Raw genomic sequence first — 25,943 nt, forward strand, 5'->3', positions numbered from 1 at the left:
CGGCCTGAAGTCAAAGACTAAACAGTGGAAGGAAATGTACCAACTGATAAACTAAACCCCGCTCTTTATAAATAAGCTTTATTTACATTCTTTTGTATATATTTGTATGATGATCTATCTTTTTGTTAGCTTTGTGGATCAAATGAGTCAATCTAGCATACACCCATGATGACAAAAATGTCTTTATTGAAATATAAACAATATCTCCAATATGAATTCAAAATTGAAACAAATTCGTAACAAACAAAAATGCAAGTCCATCGAGTCCCTGGTTTGGTCCATCACTGACTGTTCAGAGGGGGAATCATGGGCTCAGTGATTTCAAAAGCTTCGATGAGCTCCTTGGAAAATGAGAGGGGGGGAAAATGGTTCGTCAGGTACCACGTAAGAATAGTTTAGGACTTTTCATTTGAGCTCTCCTTTATCTTGTTTGCAGTTTTACTTTCCAGGACAAGGACAAAAAACAGTATGTTTACCCACTTGAGAGCTTTCAAGAGACAATGCTCTGAAAAGGCGTGTTCTCACCTTCCAGCTCTTTGGGCTGATTGTAACAATAGCTGCATGACAGTTTCCTCTTTCTCCAGCTTCTCCTTCCACCTCCTCCACCGGAGCTGAAAGACGCAACAAAATCATCTTCGTTGACATGTGTTGCACGCCCTCTTAACTGACAAATCAATACAAGGTTATTTACCTATAAAAGGCAACTTATCTAGATCCAAACCAATTTGTACCAAACCATCCTGAAAAGAGACGTGTGGAGTCACGAGACGGCAAGCTCAGCGTTCATTTGGATTCTTCATTGCTAAGAGAACTCACCCTGACCAGGAACGACGTGTGAAAAATGTTCTCCACGGTGCGTGGAAAGGAGTTGGGGTCAATGACAAACTCGTAATACGATATCGGCGACATCGCTGTGACGGAAGCAGAGTGGTGAATTTTGGCACAGAGGTTGAGTGGTCAACTGTGAACTCACGGTCATCTTGATGATAACTTTTTAGGCAGGCCAGGATCCTCTCCACTTCTTTCTCAGTGGCTTCTTGCTCAGTCTCTTCCATCGTTTTCAGCTGATATGTGCATGTGAGATCAATACAAGAAGGCAGAAGATAACTAATTCAATGTTAGATTTTTGACTAGTTTTGTGTGGTGATTTGATGGATGTCTAATGTAAAGTGAGAGCCTTATCATTTTTGGTAAATGGAAATAGTGGCCTGAATGGTTCATAATCACCTGAGTGGGCATGATCCTTTTTGCTTCCTTGCTAGGGGCTTTCTTTTGGCGTACTATCTTTTGCTTCGGAGGGGGCGGCTCTGCATGGAAGGAACCCAACCTGATGAGAGATAGAGGACATCACGTGGAGTGCACGGGATACATTTAACCGTCAAGCACAGCTTGGAAAAAAATAGTTCTCTGAATGTACCACCATAATCTGCACATGCCGAACCACAAATAGACATGGGCTGACTGGAGTTGAAAACCTTAAGATCGAGATGACCACTAGAGGGCAGACAAGCCTTAGTCGCACTTACATCGGGTCTTGTACTGTCGAATTGACCTGATATTTTGCAGCAGATTTGGACTAACATACAGGACAAAGAAAAATATTATTTTGAGGGAATTGATTTTGGTGGAAAAATATAAACAGATGGAGTTAAGGCAGGTTAATGCAGTGAGCTGAATAACAATGGCACCCGCACATGTAGTGGAAGGTCGGCGCTGTCCGAAAGCAAGCCTCAGCTCTCTGGGCCAGTCTCTGCCAGGCATCTTTGGGCAAATAACCCTCAATTTCCTCTTCGCTCTGCTCCCCCCTACCACTTTCCAGTCGGTTGAGACCCATGAAGGAGAGCTGTTGACGGGATAAAAGCAATCATAGAATGCAAGTGACAAAAGAGTGGAATCACTTACAAGGTGCTCAGCAAAAGCAGCGTGGTCAAAAGCACTGTCCTCTTCTCGCATCTGGCTGGCTCTTTCGTTGTTCAGGTCCGTAGCCATTAAAACGAACTTGGAATCCAGCACCGCTTCGCTCGTCTCTCGCACTGTCAAACAACTCCGCTGTCAGACATTGCAATGTTCTTCAGTTGCTCACTTTTTCAAGGTACAACACATGGAATACTTTGTCTACTTTAATGAAAAGTTAAGATAGAAATGAAACGTACCATTTTCAAAAAGGCTGTCTGCCGCTTCCAAAATCTCTGTAAGTTTGTTGTTTGATGGACTCAGTAAATCTTCTCTATTTTCTGAAATTAAAAAAAAAGCACAAGCATAGGACCAAAACACAAAAATAAATAAACAAAGCAAGCTGCCACCTCTTGGGAAGTCACCAACTCACGTTGGACTGAATCGATGAGATCTCTGTACTTGGTCCTTATTTCTTTCCTGGTGCCTCTTTCCTGTGCACTCATAGAACCAAAGCTGGACCCCCCATTCAGCTGCTGTTGGTCTCCGCTGCTGTGCCCTGCAGCTCCGTCTTGCTGGGGGGCTTCCTTATCAGTGGACGGCCGTCTGAGCTGCTCCATCGAAAGCTGAACGCAGAAACAGTAAAGTTTGAAGTTTAGATTGACATTTAGTAGAGGTATGTGATTATTGAATATTTATTATAACCGCAAATTCCCATCTATTGTGGCACCTAACTGTTGGTCACTTCACAACTGTGCGGAAGGAGTGCGGAAATGCGTTTTTGGACGGAAATTGCGTCACAATACGGGTGCTGTGACCAGTAGCCCCGCTACCGATGTGCCTACGTGGCAGCCATGTTGGGAGGGGCGACTTCCCCCTCAAAGGCAATGCAATGGCATTGAAATGAAATCATAACGCGCTCATTTCTTGATTAGAAGGTCTGAATGGTGGTTGCACAGTCTACTACGAATCTGTCAAAGTATGTGGAATTCTGAGATAAGTATAAGTTTCAGGGTTTTGTTAAACAATACAAAGGTCTGATGAAAGCAATTCCACACAAGGAAAGATGAGGAAGGTGAAATGTTTTCTTATTCCCGGAGGGGGTGGATGGGTTGGGGCTAGCATAACAGAAAATAATTTTGAAGTTTTTAAATCAATCAATCAATCAATCAATCAATCAATCAATCAATCAAATAACCGTTTTCTGGTTAATTTTGAGTATATTTTTGGGAAAATCATTTGAAATGATGGACTGTTTATATAACGTATATACAGGCATAAATGATGTATTTTGAATATTTATTTGTATTGTAACTTGAGTTTTCCATCTTGTCTTCACTGCGAGTTAGCGTCCCTAGGGGCACTTACTTGCCACTGCAGAGCAAATCGCTTCAGCGGATGAATGGAAGGCAGACAGGCGCTCGGTGAATGTTTGGAGGGGGAGGCACGATGCTAAAAAAGGAGCTGCACTTTGTTTAAAAGTTCTCAGAGTAAATTCGCTTTCTTTAAAACACCACTGGGGACATTACTTTGTATTATCCCATTTGGACAGCAGACTTGCACGCCAAGTCCAACGAACGGCGTTTTCACCGATGAGCATTTAATTTTTAAATGTTAAGTACCAGGTTAGGACAGACTGTATGTTTTGTAGTTGAGGTGAAGACGCAGGGTGGCTTAAACAACACCATTTGCCTTCCACGCGCTCGGCGTGATGTGAGATCCGAATCGAACCGAGCTTCAGCTGCAGTGTGAAAGACAATGTGGAAGCGCTTTTGACCGGACTGCTCAGCAAATCTACCGGGTGATTAGCAATTAGCATCGAGCACACCGCCGGCGGCACGCGAACCTGTTGGGAACCAGCGTGGGCTCCCCGTTGCCACCAAATCACCACAGGACCACCAAAAACGAAGGATTGCACGCCTCCATGGTTCCGAACAAGTGGACCATGAATTCAGTCCTGCACAAGTCGCCTCCGCGGAGCTGGCTCGGACTCAAGTTGAGGCTCAGTAAGTGATCATTTTTGTTTTGATGTTGTACGTAAAGTGGAACGCGCCGTAGGCAATCATTAACGTACACTTTTTTTTTTTTTTAATGTAATCTCATTTGAAAATTCACTCCTCATTCCTACAATGTAAGGCTATTAAAAGAGATTTTCTTTTGCAATGCTGACCTGGCTGCGGAGCAGACAGCAGTCAAAAATAAAATGAAAAACATACAGTAGACAAATTAATAATAATAATAATAATAATAATAATAATAAACTCAAATAGCTAGTCAAACTGTGATGCATTACATCAGGGGTCCCCAAACTTTTTCCTGTGAGGGCCACATAACCTTTCCCTTCTCTGATGGCGGGCCGGTGTCAGTTTGTAACAGAAAAAGTGTGACGATCGTAGGGGAGCTTAAAAATTTTATTGTTTTCCAGAAAGCCACACATAACCAAATAACGGTTATTTAATAACCCTTTCCAGGTTCTATACAGAAAAAAAGTCAGGAAACAAATAACACTACGTATTAATGAAATAAATAATAACTAAATAACCCTCTCTGAGTTCTTCACAGAAAAAACAGGAAATAAATAATAACTAAATAACTCTCTCTGGGTTCTTCATAGAAAGAAAACCATGGAACATTAACTTTCTGTTGTGCCATGCACAATCTTAACAGATAAAAGTTCAGCTCAGTTGTCAGAGCAGAACCTCTCTGACACATATGAGCAGTCTCTTAAAGTTCTTGTGTTCCTTCCTTATAATCCTTTTGTAGGTTCCAGTAGGCTTGTCGACACCGCTGTCTTTTTTGTTAAAGTTTGCTAGTGCGTCATAGTCTGGAGTAAAATTTGTTGTGGCAATTCTTAGGCGAGATCCGAGGTGTTGGTCCGTTTACCTCGATCTTTGACGGGTAGATGTTGACGTTCATGTGGCTGAACGTCACGTCGCGTACGTCGAGCCAAATTGGCCACTCTTTTTTAACATTCGGCACTCACTTCTTTTCTTCGGGCCACTCATTTTAATGGAAGGATTCCAGGGGAAGGTTTGTGGGTGGCTTTAGCGCAAAACTGCATCTGAAAGCTCAGCGCGCAAATTACAAGAATGCTGTCGTCACAGCCCACGCTCTAAATTCGGGACTGATACAAATAGAGCGCGAGTGCGCCATGTCCGTACGTACACGCACTTGTGAGTGTGCACCGAGCTTTCTGACACGGCTTCCGGTAGTAAATGCGCAGGCGAGCGCTTCCCCATCTACTGGGCAAACGCAGTCATTGCAGGCAAAATGAGCAAAAAAAAAAAAAAAAAGTTTAATAATACAATTTGTTCAGGGTTGGCGGGCCGGATTAAACGGTCCCGTGGGCCGTATCCGGCCCGCGGGCCGTAGTTTGGTGACCCCTGCATTACATCATGAAAGCAACTAGTACTGTGAAATCCAGTTTGAGCATAAGTAAATTATATGGAAAAACAGCTAGATCGTGCCAACATATTCGGTCACCACAGCAACTAATATTAAATTCTGACAACTGAATCGTATGAAAACTGAGGCAATATACATACTTCAAAATAATAACAATTATTCATTCAGAGAATCTGTTGTTGAACATTCACAAAATATTGTGACAATATTTTATAGATAATTTGTTGTTGAACATTCAGAAAACATAGTGAAGAAACTTAAGCAAAATAGATGAACAATAAATGGGCAGTGAAGTCCAAGAAAATCTTTACAATATGTTCTATGCACCACCACTAGTCTAAACGTGGCATTCTGATTAATATTGTGTTTGTGGAATACTAATTAAGCAGCAAAATCCACCCATTTTTATCTATCTTACGATTGTTTTGTCACTTGCCAAAAACATCGTCACAGTGTCTTAGCTTGCAAATGTCATGTGACCAGACTCAGAAAACAGGTGAGCCGTATTTGTTCATTCCCTAAGCCCTTAGGCACTGTGATGTCATTTTCAGTCAACAGCAAGTGGCGGTACAAAGCCCAAACACTGTACACAGTACAAAAAACAAGTGACCTAATTGTGTGGGTTTTTTTTTTATTTTGAAGAAGAAATTTGGCTCTCAAGTGGCACGATTGGGAGTATTGGGAGGAAAAAAAAAAAAATGGAATCTAATATCTTCAGATTAGAACAAGGCTTCTTCCAAATGTGAATATAATGCTGTATAAAGGTTATGTAATGTTTTTTTTGCTTCCATGTTATGGCTGCTCTGTGTTGACACTTCTGGAGCCTGCAATTTTGGCATCTTTGCATGCGAGTTGTTTGACAGTGTTTCTATACTTTCGGGTAGCTGCTGAAACCTGGGTGCCTCTGTCTTCTTTTTTTGCCTTGTTTTAAAATGATAATCAAAATGTATTTGATTTACCGTGTGATCAGCTAATCAGCTGCCTATCGATTTCTTTCCTTCTCTGAATCCACCTGTCCTGTTTGGGTGCTTGGTCAAGCAGAATCTGTATGTCTGAATGTTTCAACTCCCCCTACCGTCACTCGACTTCACGTTGCCACTGCCGGCAGTCAACGGGTTCATAGCGTTAACACAATGTGTAAGTTTAGCAGTCTTAATAGTTTGAGTCTGGAGGCCTTCAGTGTTCCAGGCCACTGGAGTCTTAAGTTGGTTTTAAAGTCACTGGTCTAATCTGGAGCCAGATGTCTTGTCTGGTCTCTGTGGAGCGTCCAAAAAGCAAACGGAAACGGGTTTCTCGTCTACCTCCGGAAGGTCTCCCCAAGCATCGGGCAAGTGTTGGCAGACCACCTTTGTTCCACTGGTATAATTCTTCCACTTTAGTCAGCACACTAATACGAAACGCAATCTCGGTCATAATTGCTGACCCCGTGTCTCTTTCCAATGCGTGAACAGTCTTTCCCCATTGGAAATGATAGAAATGGAGATAAACAGTTCTCTTAGTATAACAGTGTAAAAGTAATAAGTCTTGCTTGACTTTAGTGGAATTTTGCCCCTCGCAAACTTCAGACCGAGTGATTTGTGTTTATCAAAGCAATTATCTTCTCAGTAGTGGTCCTTGGCGTGCCATTATAGTACACAGGGTTTGGACCAGACTGTTCTGAGTGGACTTGAAAGTTCTTTAACATCAACTTGTGGAGTCACGAGTGCTCATGTTTTCAGGTGCGCACATGAAGTGCGTGTGTGCGTGCGTGCATCCACATACGTGTGTGTTGGTTCTGGCCCGCCACGTGACTTGTTACAGTTTAGACTTCCGCCTCCATTGTTTTACTTTATGCTCGACAGTAATTTCCTTTCTCTCGTCTTTTTCATCCCGAGGCAGGTCTCTTGTTTTCTCTCTCTTTTGTTCAGGACTAACGTCATCTATACGTTTCTATACTGCACTTACATGGCTTATATTTCTGGATACCGTAAGGCTCAGTCAACCTGTCTTTGTTGTTTGCCCATAATCCGGACATGTGTTGTATTTTAGACATTTTAAATGATACTTTTAGTGTGTTTGCGTGTACAGTGTATTTAAAAAAAATCTCCGACATTTGTTATTGTCCTAAGCCATATTCCTTTGGTACAAGAAGTTGCAGTTAGTTACCACCCAACTAATGTTTTCGTATTTTATTGTTTTATGTCTGTGGCCAAAATATATTGTATATACATTCAACAAAATTGTGACTTTAATTTAATTTGACACATTATTGACCAAGCTAAAGGATTTAAAACAGCTTGCTCTCATTGGTCTCTTGTTGAATGACTTCAAATAGCTAATAATTATTTGATGGAATTTATAAGTGTTGCGTGAGGGTTGGGACTTGGCAATGTCGTCAACTCTGCACTGTAGTGTCATTTTTTTTTCAGTTTATTCCGTGATGAAGTCACCGTCATAAACACGGTCACAGCTGGAGCCCCCCCACACACACACACTCGTCTCTCGTGTGCCTTTTCCCATCATTCTTTTCTCCCAAACATGGTGCCTAGTGTATGCTGATCTTAACTCCCGGGCTCCTCTTTCACTTTTGTACCCGTCACTGCTATTTAAAGTCACTGTTCTTGTTTTTGTGCCATGTAGATTCACCGCACTTAAAAATATCTGCAAAACAGGTGTGTTGTTATTTGTCCCAGAGGTGCTCGGAATTTATTTTTTGATCAGATCTGCATGCCAAACTGCTTCAATCCAAAATTAGCTCCCATATCATATTATTGCTAACTTGGTATTTCAAGGAATTTAAGGTATGTTTATTCAACACAGACTTTCAAAATTTGGAACGACATTATCCATTGTCGGTTTTATCAACGGGCCTGGTCTTCCGGACCTAAATCATCCATGTGGCATACTATGTTTGTTTTTGCACCTTGCTTTGTTGGAGGAAATAGTTGACTTCCCAGAAATAGTCCTCACAGGTGAAAGTTGGAAGCATCCACCTGATAAAAACAATTGCTCACCAGAATTAAGAATCAAAGTGTGCCAACACACTGAACAATGGTAGCAAAAATCTGAAAATTCGACTACCTGACACCCCCTCATTAATGATTACTAATAAATGACTGGTTAAGAGTTATTGCCTGTGCCTTTGACGGTCTGCTGTGCTAACTATAACCTAAATAACGGGCATGGACTAGCGCCGTGCACTCCCTCTGGCATCAGACTGGATCACACCCTTTTAAAATTCTTAAATACGATGAGCCTTCGCAGCGACACACAATTAAGTTGATTTAGTTAGTCATCTCCAGGTACTTATCAGAACTGACAGTTCTTTCTTTTGCTGTATGAAACTTATATAACATATTTTCCAGAAAAAAACAATGGCAAAAATGTTGGTTTTTTTTCATCTTGGGGATATAGCGCCACCTGCTGCTTTGGCATGCACATGACAGGCAGCAAATGTCTCCAAGAGAGTAGTATAGTACTGGGTTAAAAAAAAAAAAATCTTTGTGGATGTCGGAGTGACGTGGGTTTGTCTTTCTAATGCAAACCTTGTGAGGATGAGATCATCCAGATGTAAATGCCATGTGTGCAACATGCAGGTGCTTTGTTTGTGGAGAGTCTTATTATGAAAGGGTGACCTGATGATGAAAGCGAGGTTGTCTCATATCTCCTTTGCCCCCCCCCCCCTCCACACACATCCTTTGTTTCTGCAGGAGGTGGAAATTGGCCCTTGTATTGGCATATTGGTTCTCATGCTTCACATCTGCTTGCTTCATTAAAAGGGAAGCTTCTTGCCCAAAGCTGCTTTTGATGATTACCACATGTCTGCAAAGCCCAGAGCCGCGCAGCAAGGCCGGCTCTCATCCTACCCTCTAATTTCTCATCCCAAAATTGGACATGTTGGTTGCTACATGTGACTGCATCCCTCCCTTTTCTCGGCCCGGCCAGACTCAATCTCGCACTATTCCTTCTCCCGTTTTTAGATGTGCTACAGAAGTGAGTCAGTCCTCAAGGATCACTGGGTAAGGTTTTACAGTACTGTGCAAAAGGTTTTGGTATCCTTGACACATCTAATCAATTTCACAAGCAATAAATTAAGAAATGGATAAAAAAAAAAAACATACAGACTCAAGTGCATCAAAACTACTCTGGTACATTTTATCTCCAAAGTTGCTCGAATAAATGGAACGGGTTACCACCCACCCCTGGCCACTGTTTTGACTGTGTTGACTTCATCAGTGTGCTCATCACCATCCCTACCTTTCATATTGATCTGTGCATAGTATGTAAGCCTACCCTGCCCCCTCCCACACAGACAGAAGGCAGCTCATTGATAGAACCAAATTCAGCTAAAGGGCAAAGCCATAAATTAATGCAGAATATAAGCCCTTTGCAGATACTGCAAAGTAGTGCATGTAGGATGGGTGTTTAAAAGAGATCTTTGTGCAGTCAGGTCCAAAAGCCATGGGTCCAGACTACCCCAGCATGCATCTCTCACCCCTTCATGAATGCACCACTTGTCTGACTGCGTGGGCCCTAAAAGCCCCCCTGCGGTCGAGACGTCCTACACAAGCAGCTTGGCTCGCACAAATGTTTTACAGTTGGCGAAACGCCCATCACAGACACGCTCGAGTCTCAGAGAGAGCGTCGGTGACGGAAGGGATCACTCGAATGGTTTTGAGGACTCTGACAAGGTGGTGACTGGTGGTCTCAACAGGAGGAGGACTTTTTTTGTTCTGTTGTTTAGATTTGAACTCAATTTTATAGGAGGAGCTTCTCCGGTCTCCTCGAGATGTAGAAAGAAGAAGCTTGGCGGCAAGACTGCATGAGATCATCGTGCAGGTGGATGTTTGGAATGAGTCTATTGGCAGACTTTGAACTGGCAAGTTTTTGTTTTGAAAGATGAACTCATCTTGGTGGAGAAACCGCAGGCTGATCAGAAACTCAACAGGCCACTCTCGGCTGGGTCATATCTCATTTGATAGCATCATTTAAAGAGTTGCCTTTTCATGAATAGGGTCAATCAGTCGAAGTCAGCAAAATGTTCCTGTATTGGAAGAAGCGCGGCGCTTATGACTTGGAGCCACCAACATCGTCTTGCTCCCAAGTGGGAATGGAGCGCTACTACTGGTCGTCATCCCTGGACGCCATCCATGATCTGTGCGGTAAGATCACCAACTAATCCTAGAGTGAGTTTGTTGGAATGGCAATAGCAACAGATCTTTTCTATTTTTGAACAATTCCAAATTCTGAACAAATTCAAGACCACCAAATAGATTTAAAGAAAAACATGGATGATGTCAAACTGCAAATGGTCTAGACATCGGTCGGTTTTGCGCTCCACCGTGTTGTCTTTTGATGCATCAGTCAGCACTGTCATCAGTTCTGAGCCAACACCCAGCCATGAGGAATCTCCGGTGCCGGTCGCAAGCCTGCATAAATGGCCGGCTTGCGTCAGTAAGCCTTTCTGGTCTTTAAAAACTTGTGCGTCATCCCACAGTGTGGTCAATGCTCCTCTTTTTCTGTTCTTTTCCCGATGTTTTATACGCATCAACACTGTTGTCAGTTTAATGCGAGACATTTGTTGCACGATTATTGTGCAATTTATTATTTGATCCCTCACTTTGTAAAAGACATGACTTCATTTTGTTGTGTTTACTGCCTAAAAAAGTGCACAGCTGCTCCAAAACACCTCTGTGTGTCCTGTCTCAGTTTTTTGGGGGAGTGATGTGGCACCGGGGCAGTCACTTTCCGCTGCCCTTCCTCATCCACGCTATTAGTGAAAGGGATGTGATAACACTGGCCTGTGAAAGAATGTTCCTCAACCACCCTGCCAGCCAGTCTGAAAAGGCTGGAACTTTCCAGCCATCTTAAAGACGGTGGCTGCTGACGCGAAGCCGTTTGGCAGACAAATGTGTCATCGAGATGTTTTGATCAGTGCATTTTTAATTCTAACCTCTCTGTCCACATTTAACTTTTTGAATTTGTAATTTGAGTTCCAAGGTTACATGGGCGCACAACACACGTACACAGAAGAGTTCTCCTTCACATAAGACTACGCCTTTCTTCGTTACAGGCTTTGGTGAACCAACATTACCGCTATGTAAACTTAAAAAAAAAGAAAATTTCCTGTTGCTTGTCTGACAGTCATTTGTATGTGACATACATTCGACATCCATTCATTTTGATTTGGCAGCTTGCTTTTGTTTGACCACAGTATTGCATATTTCATAGCTTTAAAGCTCAACGGAATGCTGCTTTCTATGTTTTTTGCTGTTATTCTTGGTCGTAGGACATTGGTGGATGCAATATTGAATTAAAAAGCACGAAAGTGAGAAAGTGAGACCCTGGAGGGTCTGATTAATTGTCTAGGTTTTGATTTTGCTTTATCCATGTAGCCCTATGATGGACCTATAAAGCAGGGATTCTCAACAGGTTTATTCCAAGGGACCACTATCATAACCAAGAAGCAACTCGGGGACAACTGCTTTGGCGGAATATTATTTTATTTTCCACCAAAGGAGACCTATACAGGCTATTTATTTGCATCTGTATGTCTATTTTGGGAATATTGGGTGCATTTGACATAATTTGGATGGGTAAATGATTCGCATGATTAGCTGGAAAATATATCAAGTCTGAGTCAGCCATAAAATGTATTTTAATTTTTTTTACAATTATTTACCTTTTCCAATTTTGTAGACCACCTGCAATACGGCCACGGAACATTACAAGGCCAGGGACCACGGGTTGACAATCCCTGCTATAAAGTATAAAGGGCCCATGGAGAACAGACATTTTACTACGATAATATGGATGAATATGTCAACAATGACAATGCCTTCATTTTGCTCAAATCTGCTATTTTACGGCAGACCGTATTATATAAAGGCAAATTGTTCCATAATCGTTTGGCTTTTGTCCTCTTACTGTACCTTGTGACACAAATACCCTCAGATCTTTGGGCTATGCGGTAATCTCCTCGTGAGTGCTTTTGAACGTGGTGACTGAAATATGTGATTAGCCAAAAATGAGTGAGTACATTGAATGCAACTTGATTTGTCAGCATGTTTCAACGTGGAACATGTCCTCCCATCTCTGGAACACTGTTCACTTGGTTGTTCTGTGGCTTCATACTGCATGTAGATGGGAGACCCGGTAGGGGATCCTCTCAGATGTAGGAACCAAGAAAGCACATGCATGTGCGGGACCGAACCACTGGATAGGAAAGTTCTTAATCAAAAATATCTTTTGATGTTTCTGGTTATTACAGTTTTGGGATTTGATTATATGGTGCATCTTCTCCCAAATCTTCACCCAAACCTCAGTTTTAGCCATTTGTCTGCATGTGCGATTTAAAAACATGATCTGTGAAAATCATGCAAGTTCCCATGGACAAAATACAAAATCACAAACATTGCACATTTAATACGACACGCAAAAAATAAAAATAAAATTAGATCCTACTGAAATTCGGCCTAAACAAACGTAACAGATTTTTTAAAGTGTCTATAAAAGAGGGCACTTTTTTGATAATCCTGAGAGATAGATGGACATTAAGTGGCAGGTAAGAAAGCATTATTAATCAATTATTTTTGTGGGCCCAGGTAATTCCCGGATGGCATATTGTAAATCTGTTTCTTTGCAATGCTGACATTTTTGTCAACTTGACAAGTTGCCGTTTATGTGAGGACACACTGACGAGATTACGGGTTCCCGCACCGTAGAAGGGACAGAGCGTAATATTGCAGTGGCACTGCTGTTGTTATCGCTCACCCTTCTCAAATATCGGCAGATGTTTTTGTTATTCTGCTGACAATTATACAAACGAAGGGGGGGTGAGCTTGCTCCATCTCATGTTCTGTGAGACGTCATTAAGTTGCGTGTGGCATTCTTAACATTCCCCATGGACATATGGGAAAACGTTGACAGCATAACATCCTCCTGTCACAGCTTCTGGCGCTGAAACACACACGCCTGACGTTTTCAGATGACCTTAGGCAGAGGTAGCTTGTACTGGAGTGAACTTCCGGAGAAAACCGAAGCCAAACGACAGTCCAACTTTGGTATATATTACCCCCCTCATCAATGGACAATTGACGATATATCTACCTTTTATTTTTCCACATCGTTTGTCTGGCTTTGTTGATGCAAGCTGGTGGCTGCAAGGGTTAGCAATTTAGCACCATTGCTGCCAACCAAGAATGGAAGAACATATTGCAAACCTTTTTCTTTTTTTTTTTTGCAGATTTTTTGAGGGAATTTGACGGAAATGGGACAACGCTTATTGGGCTTCTCAATTAATGAAGATGTTGTCTTTGCCACACGTAACAAATGAGCCATCTATGTCCGCCTTGTGTTTGAAGTGGGATGATGTTCAAGTCAAATATAAAATGAAGACTTTTGAAAATAGTGAACAGACCAAACCCAAATGTCCAGTACAGGCCAAGACAGCGACCCCCGCCCATTGTGAAACTCTTTGCTGTGATTGATGGCTAGCTGCTAATGTGAACATGGTCATGACCCACTTTCTATCACGTCAGTGATCTATGGTTATGACAGTAAAGCCACTTGGCACCCAGAATGCATTGTATGGCGCAACGCATGATTGAAGTTATAAGGACGCAAGTCATAGCGTATATCTGAGTTTGCCATTTGTTTGGTAGAAAAGTAAACAGACTAGTTCCAACTGGCACATACCTCAGTTTGCAGCGAGCGGCATAGAGAGATTGTCCACTGTCTCTTTAGTGTGCCATCTCTTTGTGCACTGTCACGTGTGTATCCGTGTATAGCTTGTGTTAGCTTTTGACTTCATCAGCACTGCTGAGTTGAGGAATTCCGATTCATCAGAGAGACAGAGAGAGAGTGCAAGTGTGAGATGGAACGTCAGCATGATATGAGGAAGTCAACGGGAAGATGGGGCGCAGTGTATAAAAAAATAGAGAATGCAAGTTTTACGATCTTAACGAGATTCATTCCATTTAACAATTCATTGTTAAGAAATCTAAATTACCCTAATGGCCATCCATTGATGAATACATTTAATTTTTAAAATAATTCTTTATCACCTGGGGTGGAGGTTTACATTTGTTGCCTTTTCAAGGAAGCTAGGGAAAAGACCACAGGAAACCGCAGACCATGAGGTCTGCAGCAATTACCGTTTTACTCCCCCATTTCCCACAAGGACCTCTGACCTGTCGGTCTAGCTGTGATCAAGTGGATGACTAAAAAGTCTTACCATGCAGAACAGGGCTTTGGGTCGTTTCTTTTTTTTTTTTCCTCCTCTTGGCCTGAAAATGTTCAGCTTCATGTTTCAACAACAACCTTTTCCAAAGTGCCTTTTACCTTCTTAGACTCCATGGTGAAATGTTATAGTTGGCTTCTTTTGAAAGGGAACAGGTGACACTACCCTATTGTGAACACCCCCCCGCCCGACGTGAGGCCTCATTCGACAGGCGGATGGATAAACATGCCCGTGTTTTCCTATCATGTCTTTATCTCGTGTACCGTATGTACTCGGACAAGCTGAAGACATAAACAAGGCCTTTAATCACTTGCTCAATAGTAACGAACGGAGTAGCTTTCGGAGCTTTGTTTGACAAGAGTGATTTGTTATTGTGGACCATGGAGTGAGTGCACTTAAAAAAAAAAAAAAAAAAAAAAAAAAAAAAGAGGGATGAAGCTTTCTACTCCGTTGCTCCAGTCCTGTCACTCATTATTCATGTCCTTTTGATCTCTTCCCATTAGTGCCCCCCTCCCCACCTCGGTCCCTCATGGCTTGTGTTTACTCTGTCTCACTTTGCTCTCTATTGCCGCTTGGTCACCCCCCATTGCCCAACCCCCTCCTCCACATTGTCCATACATACTGTAAACTCAGGCGATAAGTCCTGGCCATATTTTCAACAGCCTGACCAAAAAAGGAGTGTTAATAAACTCATGTAATTAAGTCTTTTTTTTTTTTCTCATGTGGTGTCACATGTTTGTTTTGTTTCAGATGACAAGCCTGTTCAGGAGGAGGACTGGGTGGTGTGCCAGCACCCCGAGTGCCCCGATCGACGCAGGGCCTCAAAGGTAAGACCACCTAACACGAAATGCCTTTAGAAGTCATATGAAAAGAAGACATGAAACCTTTACACAAAACTAATTAACATGAGTTAATCGAGTACAACCAATCTAAATTTTGAGAGACTTGCAAGGGATGGGAGAACAGTGTTGATTGACAGGTATTTAAAATCGGAGCTTTACGATCATGTGACCGTAGCCTCCCACGGTGCATAATACTCATTTGCTGAGATTTTTAAACGGGGTTGGTAAACTGGAACCTCAAAAAGCAACTTGAGCAGGCCAACCACCTCCCGTGTTGATTTCTTCATCAGATTTAGTAACAGCAAACTATATCTCCAAGGTCAGGCCGAGGGCTAAAGCCGCCGCACGTCTTTTAAACAGTATGAAAGCGGTGTCGAGCCTTTTGTGTCTGGCCGCCGGAGCGTTTAATGAATTAGTGCTTTGAAGCCGCCAGTTTTGACAATGGGAGTCTGGCCAGAAGACGGAGGGAGACGGTGTCCGCTCGCCGTTTGCTTGTTTTGGTTGTCCTGCTCTCTGTCCTGCTTCCCTTCCACCCCGGCATCACGTGAATGTTCCTCTTTTCATTTGAGTATCATGTTGTCTCTGCCTTTTCTCCACAGAGAAACCCCCCCAAAAAAAGGGAAAATTGGACGACAAAATTATTGTTATCAGATTATTTATGTACAATGGTTAATCGTTCCACCCTGGAGAAGAGAACTGTTGAAATCGATGTTTATACAGTTAGCCCCAAATTTATGTGACACTCATTCCCATTAATGTGGATGAAAACGGCAACTGTTTGTACAATTGCGGTCACTAGTGACATTATTGGATTATTCTCAGAAAACATGGTCCTAATTCCAAATGTATCTTCATAATTAGTTGAAAAGGCTAAACGTGCTTTAAATCAAAACTTTTTGCAGTGTGCTACGAAGAAATAAAGATAGTTCATTCTGCCCTGTGTTCGCGATGAATTGTTCAATGCCGAATTCTACTCTGCGGTTGGTACATGGACACCAAACACTGAGTACTGGAGTACCAATTTTTTTTTTTTTAATATATTATTTCTACACTTGAACAGCTTCACAATCTTCAGTCAAAACGGGAACATAGTAAGTAAAAAATGACCTCTGAATATTGTACAGAACCAACCACCATCATGTATGGTCGTTACATTCAAAAGACGACGGTAGACACCACAACTTATCAGCTGTTTGCTTCGCAAAATGCAAAATGCCTGCAGCTGCATGCCTTTCCAATCCTGCAGACTCGTATTTTAGGGTAGGAAGGGCTCTTGTTTACATGGAGGTGTCGCATGTCGGAGGTAATCACAGGGGCTTTCATTGATTGCAAGAATCTCTGATGTTGTTTATTTTATCGCCCTCCACATGATATACCCAAATCATCATTTTTCGTGATTCCCATGTCAGCCCCTAAATACCCAATACAAGGTAATCAATAATTGACACTTCATCAAATCCCCATAAAGAAGCTTGAGGATGGTCTTAAATTTGTCAGTAGTTACAAAAATAGCGCAGGTTTGTCTGCTTATTTGGGAAAGTTATGTAAGGTTTCACACCAAGCCTTACTGTGTCATTTTTTAAACACTTCTTCTCATGGTCTGACTCGCATCGACATGGCCTTTTGCGGATGTGATATTCCCCAATGTCACAATTTCTAATGTTCCTCTTGAATTTATGACATGGAGGTGTGGGGTGAGAGGAGGAAAACACCTCCCTCCATCTTTGTTCTGGCATTTCTTGGCTATAAAGAAGGATTTATTATCAGATCTTGTTCTCTTGATATCTCTCGATCTTATCCTAAGTTATTTATGAATCTGTTTTAATAGTCCTTAAATAGCAAAATTGCATCCTGCCACTGGATTTATTCTCTAAATTCAATTTGATTAGCAAGTAAATATAAATAGACCTCCTTCCCCTCCTTATTGAAATCATCGTCTTTGCTGATTGTGCTGCCGTGTGTTGTCCAAATATTTAGTTGTTTATTTCCATTACTTTGCGCTGCGGGTTGCTGTAAATCCAGGAGATTAAATACTGCCTACAAGGTGGATTGGTGGCGTTCGAAGCAGCCCTCGCTAGTTTTGCATCAAATTGCGCTTGGTGCTAGTCTCAGCTTGCTTGTCTTTTTTTTTTTTTGCCTTTCTTCTCCCTCTCGTAAGCCTCAACGGACAGGACCAAACAAGACAAGTTGTGAGGTTTGCCTTTCCATGGAAGCAGGCCCTTCCCTCCAAACAGCTGGAGCCCAAGGCTGTCTGTGTTGTCACTCTCGCCTTTGCGTCACAATTTGGCCTTTTTAATTTTCACCCAAACTCACCTCTTTTTTCCTAATTGGCGTTTATCCCTTCTTTTCCGCCGCTGCTGTTGAAAATCTAACAAGTGCGGACATGCTGATGTGCTAAAGCTGCGCGGTTAACCCAAGCAAAGCGACTGTTTTTAATTAGCGTTTAGTAACAACAATCTGATTTTCAATTGCTCTTTTTGGGAAAAAAATATTTGAAATGTCATTTGTCCCGAACACGTCAACTAACGATTGTTTTGCTTATTTAAAGAAAATAACTAAGAAAAATCCGAACGCTGGAAAAAAGGGTTCATTCGAGCTTTGACCTCAGCATGCTCCAAGCTTTCCATGACACTCACACACTTTGTCAGCCGCACACTAATCGCACTTTTCTGCCAGTTAGTACTTTTCCATGCAGCCATTGATGATGAAAATAGTGCTGCAGTACAAATACAGAAGGAGCACCTGAAAATATCGACGTTCCCATTTCTAAAGTAGTATTTAAAACAATGTCCAAGAGGTTATGTTTTTGTGATTCTGACACTTTGAACCTGGAAATATCAATTTCCAAACTCATCCCAGAGCAATGTTTCTATTGCACTTGATGTCTTAACAGGAAATAGTAAACATAAATGACGCCAATTCATCCCGTCAAGAGCGTGTCCCTGTTAGGATTCAGGAAGCATTGCAACAGAGAGGGAATAACAGGAAGAGACTATCCATTACTAAAAAAGTTACTTGTAACGGGCCCATAGGTCGGAGTTCACGGAAAAGCCTAAGCGAGGAGGGGTTACGGAAACAAGCCGCCCGAAATTAGCTTAATGAAATGTTGAGTCCGCACGGCTCAGCTACAGATGGAGCGCAAAAGTTTTTTTTCACAAACGCTTGCCCAGTTTCAGCACGCTCGCTTTCCAAAATTGAAGCCAACCAAGCCAGCGGCCAAGAATATGTGGAAACTAACAGCAGTATCTCAGGGGAAATATTTGGCTTTAATCCTCTCCGTGCGTCCGTGGCCCGTTTCATATGCCGACGCGGCTCATCCTCGTTATCCTCACACTGCCGCTTTTCTTTGTTTGCCCTCGCGACGCCGCAGACTTCCCCGGGAAGACCTGGTGGAATTCAAAGCTCACGCTCGGTCAGGGGGTTAATGCCAAGGTCGGGTCACAGAGGCAAGCCAACTATTCATTTCTCCCCCAACAATGGCATCGCTGGCGGGGTCTAATCCTTCACGTTAATTGCATTGCTGGCCTCCCCTCTTTTAAGAGTAGCCTCTTCTAATTAAGACTGACAGCGGGGGACATGGATTCAACAGGTTGCTTTATTTGGAGCAACTGCTGTGGGGGTTGTTAGGCATTAAGAGCCACCCGCAAGCATGTGCCACCCCCACCCCCCACTTCTGCCCTGGGGGCGCCCCCTTGTTTTTGTGAGCTAGCTAATTGCGAGGGATTTAAATGCAGTCATCTCGGATTAGACCGAAGAATAAAAGAGCGGCCGGACTGCGCCGCCTTTTATCTTGGAAGTCCGAACTTGAACTTGGGAATGACATCACTCCCAGAATCATTATTTTCCTTTTCTTATTTCATTTAATGGGCCAGCGCTGAATCTGCTTCAAAACGCCAGAGTTGGGATTAGTCCACCTCTAGTCCAAAAATGTCTTTGGCCTCAAATGGTTGGACGGTCTCGATTGCGAGTGAGCAGGATGTTTTGCGTTGCTAAAAAACAACCAAAGCTTGTGCAATAATAAGTCATAAAAACACAAATGGGATGCCTCCAGGTGTAATAGTTCGATTGTGCAATTCACTTTTCAGATTTTGAACCCCACAAGAGTATTATAGAGATAAAGTAACTGTGAAACTTTTCCTTGATATTTTCAGTTCTGAAGTCTGTCGAAATATGATTTCAATGCATTCTGACCTTTGTGACAACCACGATGCTAGATTTTTCCACCTTTATAAGACAAAGATTACTTGCCATCCTTTTCCGGGTTACTTCAAGGTGACTATTAAACCTTTCATGTTTGAAAAGTCTGGAAAGATGCGGCTACAGTGACGTGATGTGAATCAGCCAGAACGTTAGGGAGCAAAACTGGAGTTGACGTGAGTCAGTTTTGATGCGTGTAAACTTGTGTGGGTGTGATTGGGATTGGGAAGGGGAAGGGATGGTGGGCGGGGCCTGTGACTCTCAGCCTGTGTTGGTGTGTGCGGTTGTCAGACTGCTGTCATAAAGAGAACACATCCACTGTCATCGTTTGGGATCAGGAATATCATACAAGCAGGAAAGTTACTGGGACCGCCTCGCACGATAAGATCCAGTTTGAGTCAGGTCGCAACTGGAACTCTAACATTTGCTGTATCTTTTGGACTTTGTCAATATTGATCGTTTTTTTTCACTGCAATTCCCAAGGCTTGTCGTTCCTGGGAAGGTGCCTTTTTCTATGGTAGGTCATTTTTCAATATGCACTTAATTTCGATTGTAGTACGACTGACTTCTCAAACTTTTCCGTTCGTTCCTGCTCAAAGTAAAGGCAGGTGTGTGACATTAGAATTTACAATGGCCGCTTTTGTTTTTCCACATTTGAGTGGAACAGCACTTTGTCTGTTTTTCTTCCCAAGTGTGCATATTTCACATCTGCTTCTTATATCAACACACCAGCCTCTCTCTTGGCACACACCAACCTTCTCCTGAACAGGAAAAAAAAAAGTTTCAGACAAATCTTTCTCTGTGTCAACTTTGGAACAGCTCTTATCCAAATCAGCAGTCAGTATTGGGATTTGAATATTCTGGGGCCCTGTGCACCCACTTGTCTATCGGTGTGCCTGCCCTCGGGCTATGGATAGAATGGTCGCTCGTTGCCACATAGATTGTGCGAGCTGCTGCTGCTCCGCTTGACTCTGAGTCCCAGCTGTAGGTGAGTGGCACTTACCTGTCATGGTTTGGACGGTCCGGGATTTTAATTTCAAGAACCGCTTTTCAGTGTGTCTTTATTTGTATGACGACAACAAGGCAGGTTCATGTCCACAGTCCATGGATCTGGAGTGCATAGAAAAAACGAAATTTCACATTTCAACCAATCGCGTTAATAGTTTTCTGAGGGGAAAAGATTGATGTGAGCATGTCGTCAGGGTGGTTGGAGTCAATGATTTCCAGAGAAACCTTCTGGCAACAGTCTGATGTATAATTTTGATTTTAGATGATTCTCTGCTGATGGTTGTTTTGATTGTGATGCATAGACGACTGTATATTTGTTCGTAACCAATGATTTCCCAATCTGGGTAAGTCTACTTTTCTGTCATCATGCGTCATGAGCAGATGATGAGGCAGATTGTTGAAGCAGGGCTTCATTCTAGACACTGAGTCACATGACCTTAGATTTACTATAAATATGAGCCTCGCTTGTTGAATCTTGTTGTTTTGTTCTTTATTTTAATTTACACAACATTGTAGTTTTGTTGATTCGCTCAGCTGTGGTGGGACATTGTGATTTACTGAGAAATCTGTCAATGTGATCCTTTCTCAATGTTGAAAGAAAGAAAAGAATTTTTTCCTACTTTATTAAATCTGTGATAATCCTTGTAAAAAATCGTGATGTAGATGAAAATCATGAATTATTATTGACCTAATTTGAAATTGTTATTTCAGAAGTACAGTATGTATCAAAGTAGGAGTCCTTCGCATTAACCAATAACCAAGAAGTAGCTCTCCGTTTCAAAATGGTTGGTGACCCCCTGTTTAGAGCAAGTCCATAGAAAAAGAAATTTGGCGGCAAATCAGCTGGACGTGTGTATTACATTTTAGTATAGATGGGCAATGCTGGCTAAAGTAGGCTGAAATGATCTTTTGATTGGCAGCTGTCCACTAGCTAAAATCTTAATCTCATTCCATCGATTCAATCTTTTACCCCTTTAAATTCAGCGAGTGTGTGGATCGCGTAGGTTGTTGTGTGTACTGTGCACTTAAAACACGTGCATGTGTGCAAACACACATGCATACATATACAGACAAGGTCCAGGTAATTCGCCTCTTTGGCTTTTGGTCTACACACAAATCATATTTGAAGTCATGACTCATGACATTCTGAAAAAAATCCAACTGGGATTCGGTGCTGCATGTAGAAGGAATCTGGCTTTCTTTTCCTTGCGCTGTTTGAGTTACAGTGGAACCATAGCGATACATACGTATAAATTGGAATCATCATCGATAAATCGACAAAAACATCAACAGATTACTCCCTCGTTAAAATAATTATTAGTTAAAAGTTTTGGGTTAAACCTGTACAAAGGTGTCAGTAATATGTGAAATAAGATTGTAATGACGATACTGGAAGTAAGTGGTTATTACCAAAAGTGGAGCTGATAAATCTAAATATACATAAACACTAGACCTGTAAACTACTCAAACATGTTACGATGGCCGACCAACACATGTAACAGATAAGTTGTTACCATTGTTTCTTTCAGACAAATTGAAGGAAAGCCAGCGTCCAGATTTTGTATGACGGCCTTTGTGTTATTTTGTACATGTCAGCTAAAGCGATGGACTAGTCCAAGACGGTGGTTTTGTTTTCCACCTTGAAGGATCAAAGACAAGCGCCTCTGTTTGAGTAGCTCCGCATGTGAGTGGCCACAATCAAGTTGTTTAATGTAAAGCAGGCGTGCGGACAGGCGCCCAGTCGGGTTGCATAAGCGCTCTCCAGGCGCATATTGCTGCACCCAGCTCAACACATGTTCTCTTTATTTATTGATAATAAATAAAGGCATGGGCAGGGCTTTGCTTTGCCTCCCCCCTTGGATCTCGCCGGACACTGATCCCCACTCAAAAGCAAAACGCTTGAAAGGGCCCATCAATAGTCTCATGTTCGCCTCCCAAGGGGATAGTGCAAGTTTATCTGGAAGAAAAAAGCGTGGGGGGGGGGGAGGATTGCGCTGACAGTTTGTGGTGGTGGATGTGCTGTCTGGTCCAGTTAGACCACAGTTGATCCTTCCACCCATATTCTGACTGCTGGTCAGATGAAGCTGAGCTGTGGGCCTGGCTTTGTCTCACCTCAAATGCTTGTGCTGAAAATGGATGGATCCAATTGGATGACAGTATAGACAATGGGTTTATTTAAATGCCATTGAGGTTCAATCAACAGGTCTCAATTGCTTATTTTGGGGAATAAGAAACAAACACACTAAAAGCTTAATTTCGCTTCATATCCCAAAACTCTGATCAGTCTGTCCATTACATTTAACGATGTATGCAGCCTACCGCTATTGTGCCATATTTACACCGCATTTAATGGTCTATGTGCCTCTAATGGACCATATTTACATCATAAACTTTATAGAGCAGAAATAAATGGAGCTTTGATTACTCACCTTGACTGTGATAGGAGGTACTGCCTGCGGTAGGTAAACCTCCTCCCTCTTCCAATCCTCCCACCCTAAACTCTCCTTCTTGGACCGGACAGACACAAACATGAACACAGTGTTGCATAAGTGCAAGGTGTACTGTGGCAGGGCGGGCTGTTCTTTGAGTTTGGAGGGAAAATGCTTACCAGTCTGCTCCTCACACAAGGAACCATCACTTTTAGGTCACCAACACTGTGTGGTCAATTGATTTTTCCTTTCTGGACCTTCAGACAGCTCTCCACAATGCAATGTTAACTCCAAGACTGTAATTGAGATGATTTTATTCAGCTTTTCTGAATAATTGTGCATGCACATGTTAATATGCTTGTAGGGTCACAGAAAACTTTTAGACCATGCATGATGTCACCCAGGGCGTCAAAGTACCTTGTGAGTGCTCGGCCTAGAGTTTGTCAAAGTTGTTGTGTGTTCTGTAACAAAAACAATTTGAATCAAAACATTGTTTTTGGAATTATACATTGCAAGTATATCACCGAACCGAATCAACTTGTTCTTCAGAATACATCAAATAAAACCAAAATGCATTTTTTTTTTTAGATTCCTGATTGAGCAGATTAACATATTGATCGTTTCAGACCATTTCTGACATAAATCAAGTACCAAAAAAATGAAGTCCACCTTGAAGGGAAAACAAGATTTATGTAGAGTACAGTAAATCGTTTTTGGACACGGACGCATTCAATGAGAACTTCTTCAGTATCTTTCTAAATATAACTTTGTTCAGGGCCCAGCTCAGTCTGGCCCATCTATTGTGAGTGTGGCTGGAAAGAAGAGGAAGGGAGGGGTCGTAGCCACGAGAAAGGGAAGGAGGAGGTTCTGGTAGGCCGAGCAGCTCTGTTTAATCTCTGTTGGACCGTCAGATGGTTTTGACAGAGCACAGGCACCAATTAGGCCTCAAGATTAGGCGAGAAACACTTTCCCAAATGCTTCTGGTGGAAAGTTTTTTTCCTTCCTATGTTGCTTTATATTTTCAGTGGGATCCCTCATCCTTCTCCCCTCCGCTTTTATTTAACTACCCTGCCCCCTGCAAGCTGCGATTATACCTGGCTAGACATTGAGAGAGGAGGGGATTATTAATTAATGAGGTGGGGGGGGGGGGCTTGCTAGCCGCCTGGCAAGGTGGCCAAATGGACGTTTAGTCAACGCAGACATGGAGCTGTGTCGCACAGACACGGTTTTACTCTAGCTTGGTGATGTCCTTGGCCCTTTTCCCGTGATGTCAACGGACTACTTCCTCTTTGACAGGAAGTGGAATATTTGTTCTTTCTGTTCATTTGGTTGTTAAGTCATTGGAGTCACACTTGAGGATATGAAATCACTTTTGGGTATGTCTTTCCCCCCCCCCCCCCCTCTTTCTTCTTAAGATGATTAGTTAAGTATTGCCATAATGCATCGTGTAAAGTATGTTAACTTAATCAAATTATTTAACTGACCACACCGGTAACTGAATTAATCTGTGCATTTTCTGCACTGTCAATTTGGAAGATTTTTTCTTTTTGTCGATATAGGTTGAGTAGTTAAAACTTGTTTTTAAATCTGATTAATCGATGAATTAATTAAATGATCGATGTGTAGAGACTATAAAAATAAGCTCTAATTTTATTTAATGTATTGCTGAAGAGCCGATTGACAACAGATGCTATCTCAAAGCACAAGGTCACTGCAGGGGCGTCTCTAACATTAGTGACGACACTGTTGTGCATGCACAGAATCTGCACAAGCACAATAACAGGAAGTTCATTAGCGGGACTGCCATTGTATCTCACTATACATCCTTGCATCCTTGACGCGCGTGTGCGTGATGGTGGCGGAGGCGTGCAAGAGCCTCCTGGAGTTTCTCAGCCTACCACCCCTCGAGGTGAGGGATGAGGAGAGGTCACTGGGTTAGATTGGTGGTGAGTGTTGGATCTGTCTGGTCTGAGACAGATCTCCTTAATCCTGCAGCCTTCTGCTGCCTGTTGTCTGGACTCTGGAGAAAAAAAAGCTGGATCGTAGTCAAACCTGGCTGCTTGCTAACATTTCTTGGGTGGCCATTTTGGATTGTGAACTAGTAAGCCGATCTCAGAGGTGAAAAGCTGACAGACTAAACCAGATGGTGGGAAGGTTGGAGTCTCCAAATCTTAGGAATCAGTTGTCATTTAAATCGCTGAGGTGTTGCCAAAGGTGGATTTATCAAGTAGTTGCTTTGTACTTTATTCTGCTTGAGTCCAGTTTCTGACTGTTACATAATTATTTTTGTACGTATACATTTGTAATTTACAGGTTTGCCACCACCCTGACTGCCAAGGCCTGAATAGCAAAAGCCCCCTACACCTGTGTGAGTCATGTGACTCACGTTCCCACTTGGAGAAGAACGACAACATGCACTTTGACCGGCACCCCCGATTTGACTTACAACCTCAAGGTAGCATGCATTTTCTTCACTCTCCCATCATTTGATCACCGTTAGTTGATATTGGTTAGCAGGAAAGCCATTTTCCACTGCATGGCAATGATGTGGTACTTAGACTCAGTATTGTTATTATTCAACAACACCTCTTTAGCTTCCATCCTGGCCCGGAACGTGTCCACGCGATCCTGCCCGCCACGCACCAGCGCCCCCTCCGACCTCGAAGAAGAAGATGAGGGGAGCAGTGACCGTGGGTTGGTAACCTTCCTCTTATTAGAATGATATAATCACCCCCCCCCCCCCTTTTTTTTTTTTTTTTTTTTTTTTAACTCAAGTGTCCCTTATTTGCAGGGAGAAGAAAACTGGGGGTATGAAGCTGGTGAAGAAGAAGCCAAGGAGGAGACACACTGATGTATGTCTTCATCCTGACTCAAGGCACTTCCTGCACGCAGCACCATAAAACCCACCAGGCAGAAGCATACATTTGTTTTTTGCACATTACACGCTTG

General features: G+C 42.4%; 2 protein-coding genes across 5 annotated transcripts in view; one reads left to right on the forward strand and one right to left on the reverse strand.

Annotated features, from left to right (window-relative positions):
* Positions 1–166: 166 nt before the first annotated feature.
* Positions 167–3,882, reverse strand: nsmce4a (NSE4 homolog A, SMC5-SMC6 complex component). 2 transcript variants are annotated; one of them, XM_061296664.1, is made up of 11 exons: positions 3,740–3,882; positions 2,327–2,519; positions 2,154–2,234; positions 1,903–2,033; positions 1,695–1,843; positions 1,228–1,327; positions 974–1,064; positions 817–911; positions 692–740; positions 526–611; positions 167–341 (listed from the first exon to the last, which is right to left on the reverse strand). In XM_061296664.1, the coding sequence occupies exons 2-11, from the start codon at positions 2,511–2,513 to the stop codon at positions 282–284; spliced, it is 1,029 nt and encodes a 342-aa protein (XP_061152648.1). In that variant the 5' UTR covers positions 2,514–2,519; positions 3,740–3,882; the 3' UTR covers positions 167–281. The 2 variants fall into 2 exon arrangements, with proteins under 2 accessions (XP_061152648.1, XP_061152639.1); XM_061296655.1 differs by lacking the exon at positions 3,740–3,882 and adding an exon at positions 2,629–2,750.
* Positions 3,764–25,943, forward strand: part of plekhg5b (pleckstrin homology domain containing, family G (with RhoGef domain) member 5b) — a 39,073-nt gene continuing 16,893 nt past the window's right edge. The window contains exons 1-5 of one of the 3 annotated variants that reach the window (XM_061296556.1): positions 3,764–3,899; positions 15,269–15,345; positions 25,308–25,449; positions 25,589–25,688; positions 25,786–25,846. In XM_061296556.1, coding sequence (XP_061152540.1) covers positions 3,818–3,899; positions 15,269–15,345; positions 25,308–25,449; positions 25,589–25,688; positions 25,786–25,846 — 462 coding nt within the window. In that variant the 5' untranslated portion in view covers positions 3,764–3,817. Of the gene's footprint in view, positions 3,900–10,291; positions 10,440–15,268; positions 15,346–19,830; positions 20,075–25,307; positions 25,450–25,588; positions 25,689–25,785; positions 25,847–25,943 lie in introns of those variants that run through there. The other 2 variants (XM_061296548.1, XM_061296565.1) reach the window with 2 other exon arrangements.

Source organism: Syngnathus typhle, linkage group LG2 (genome assembly GCF_033458585.1).
Source record: "Syngnathus typhle isolate RoL2023-S1 ecotype Sweden linkage group LG2, RoL_Styp_1.0, whole genome shotgun sequence".
In the NCBI taxonomy this organism is placed as follows: domain Eukaryota; kingdom Metazoa; phylum Chordata; class Actinopteri; order Syngnathiformes; family Syngnathidae; genus Syngnathus; species Syngnathus typhle.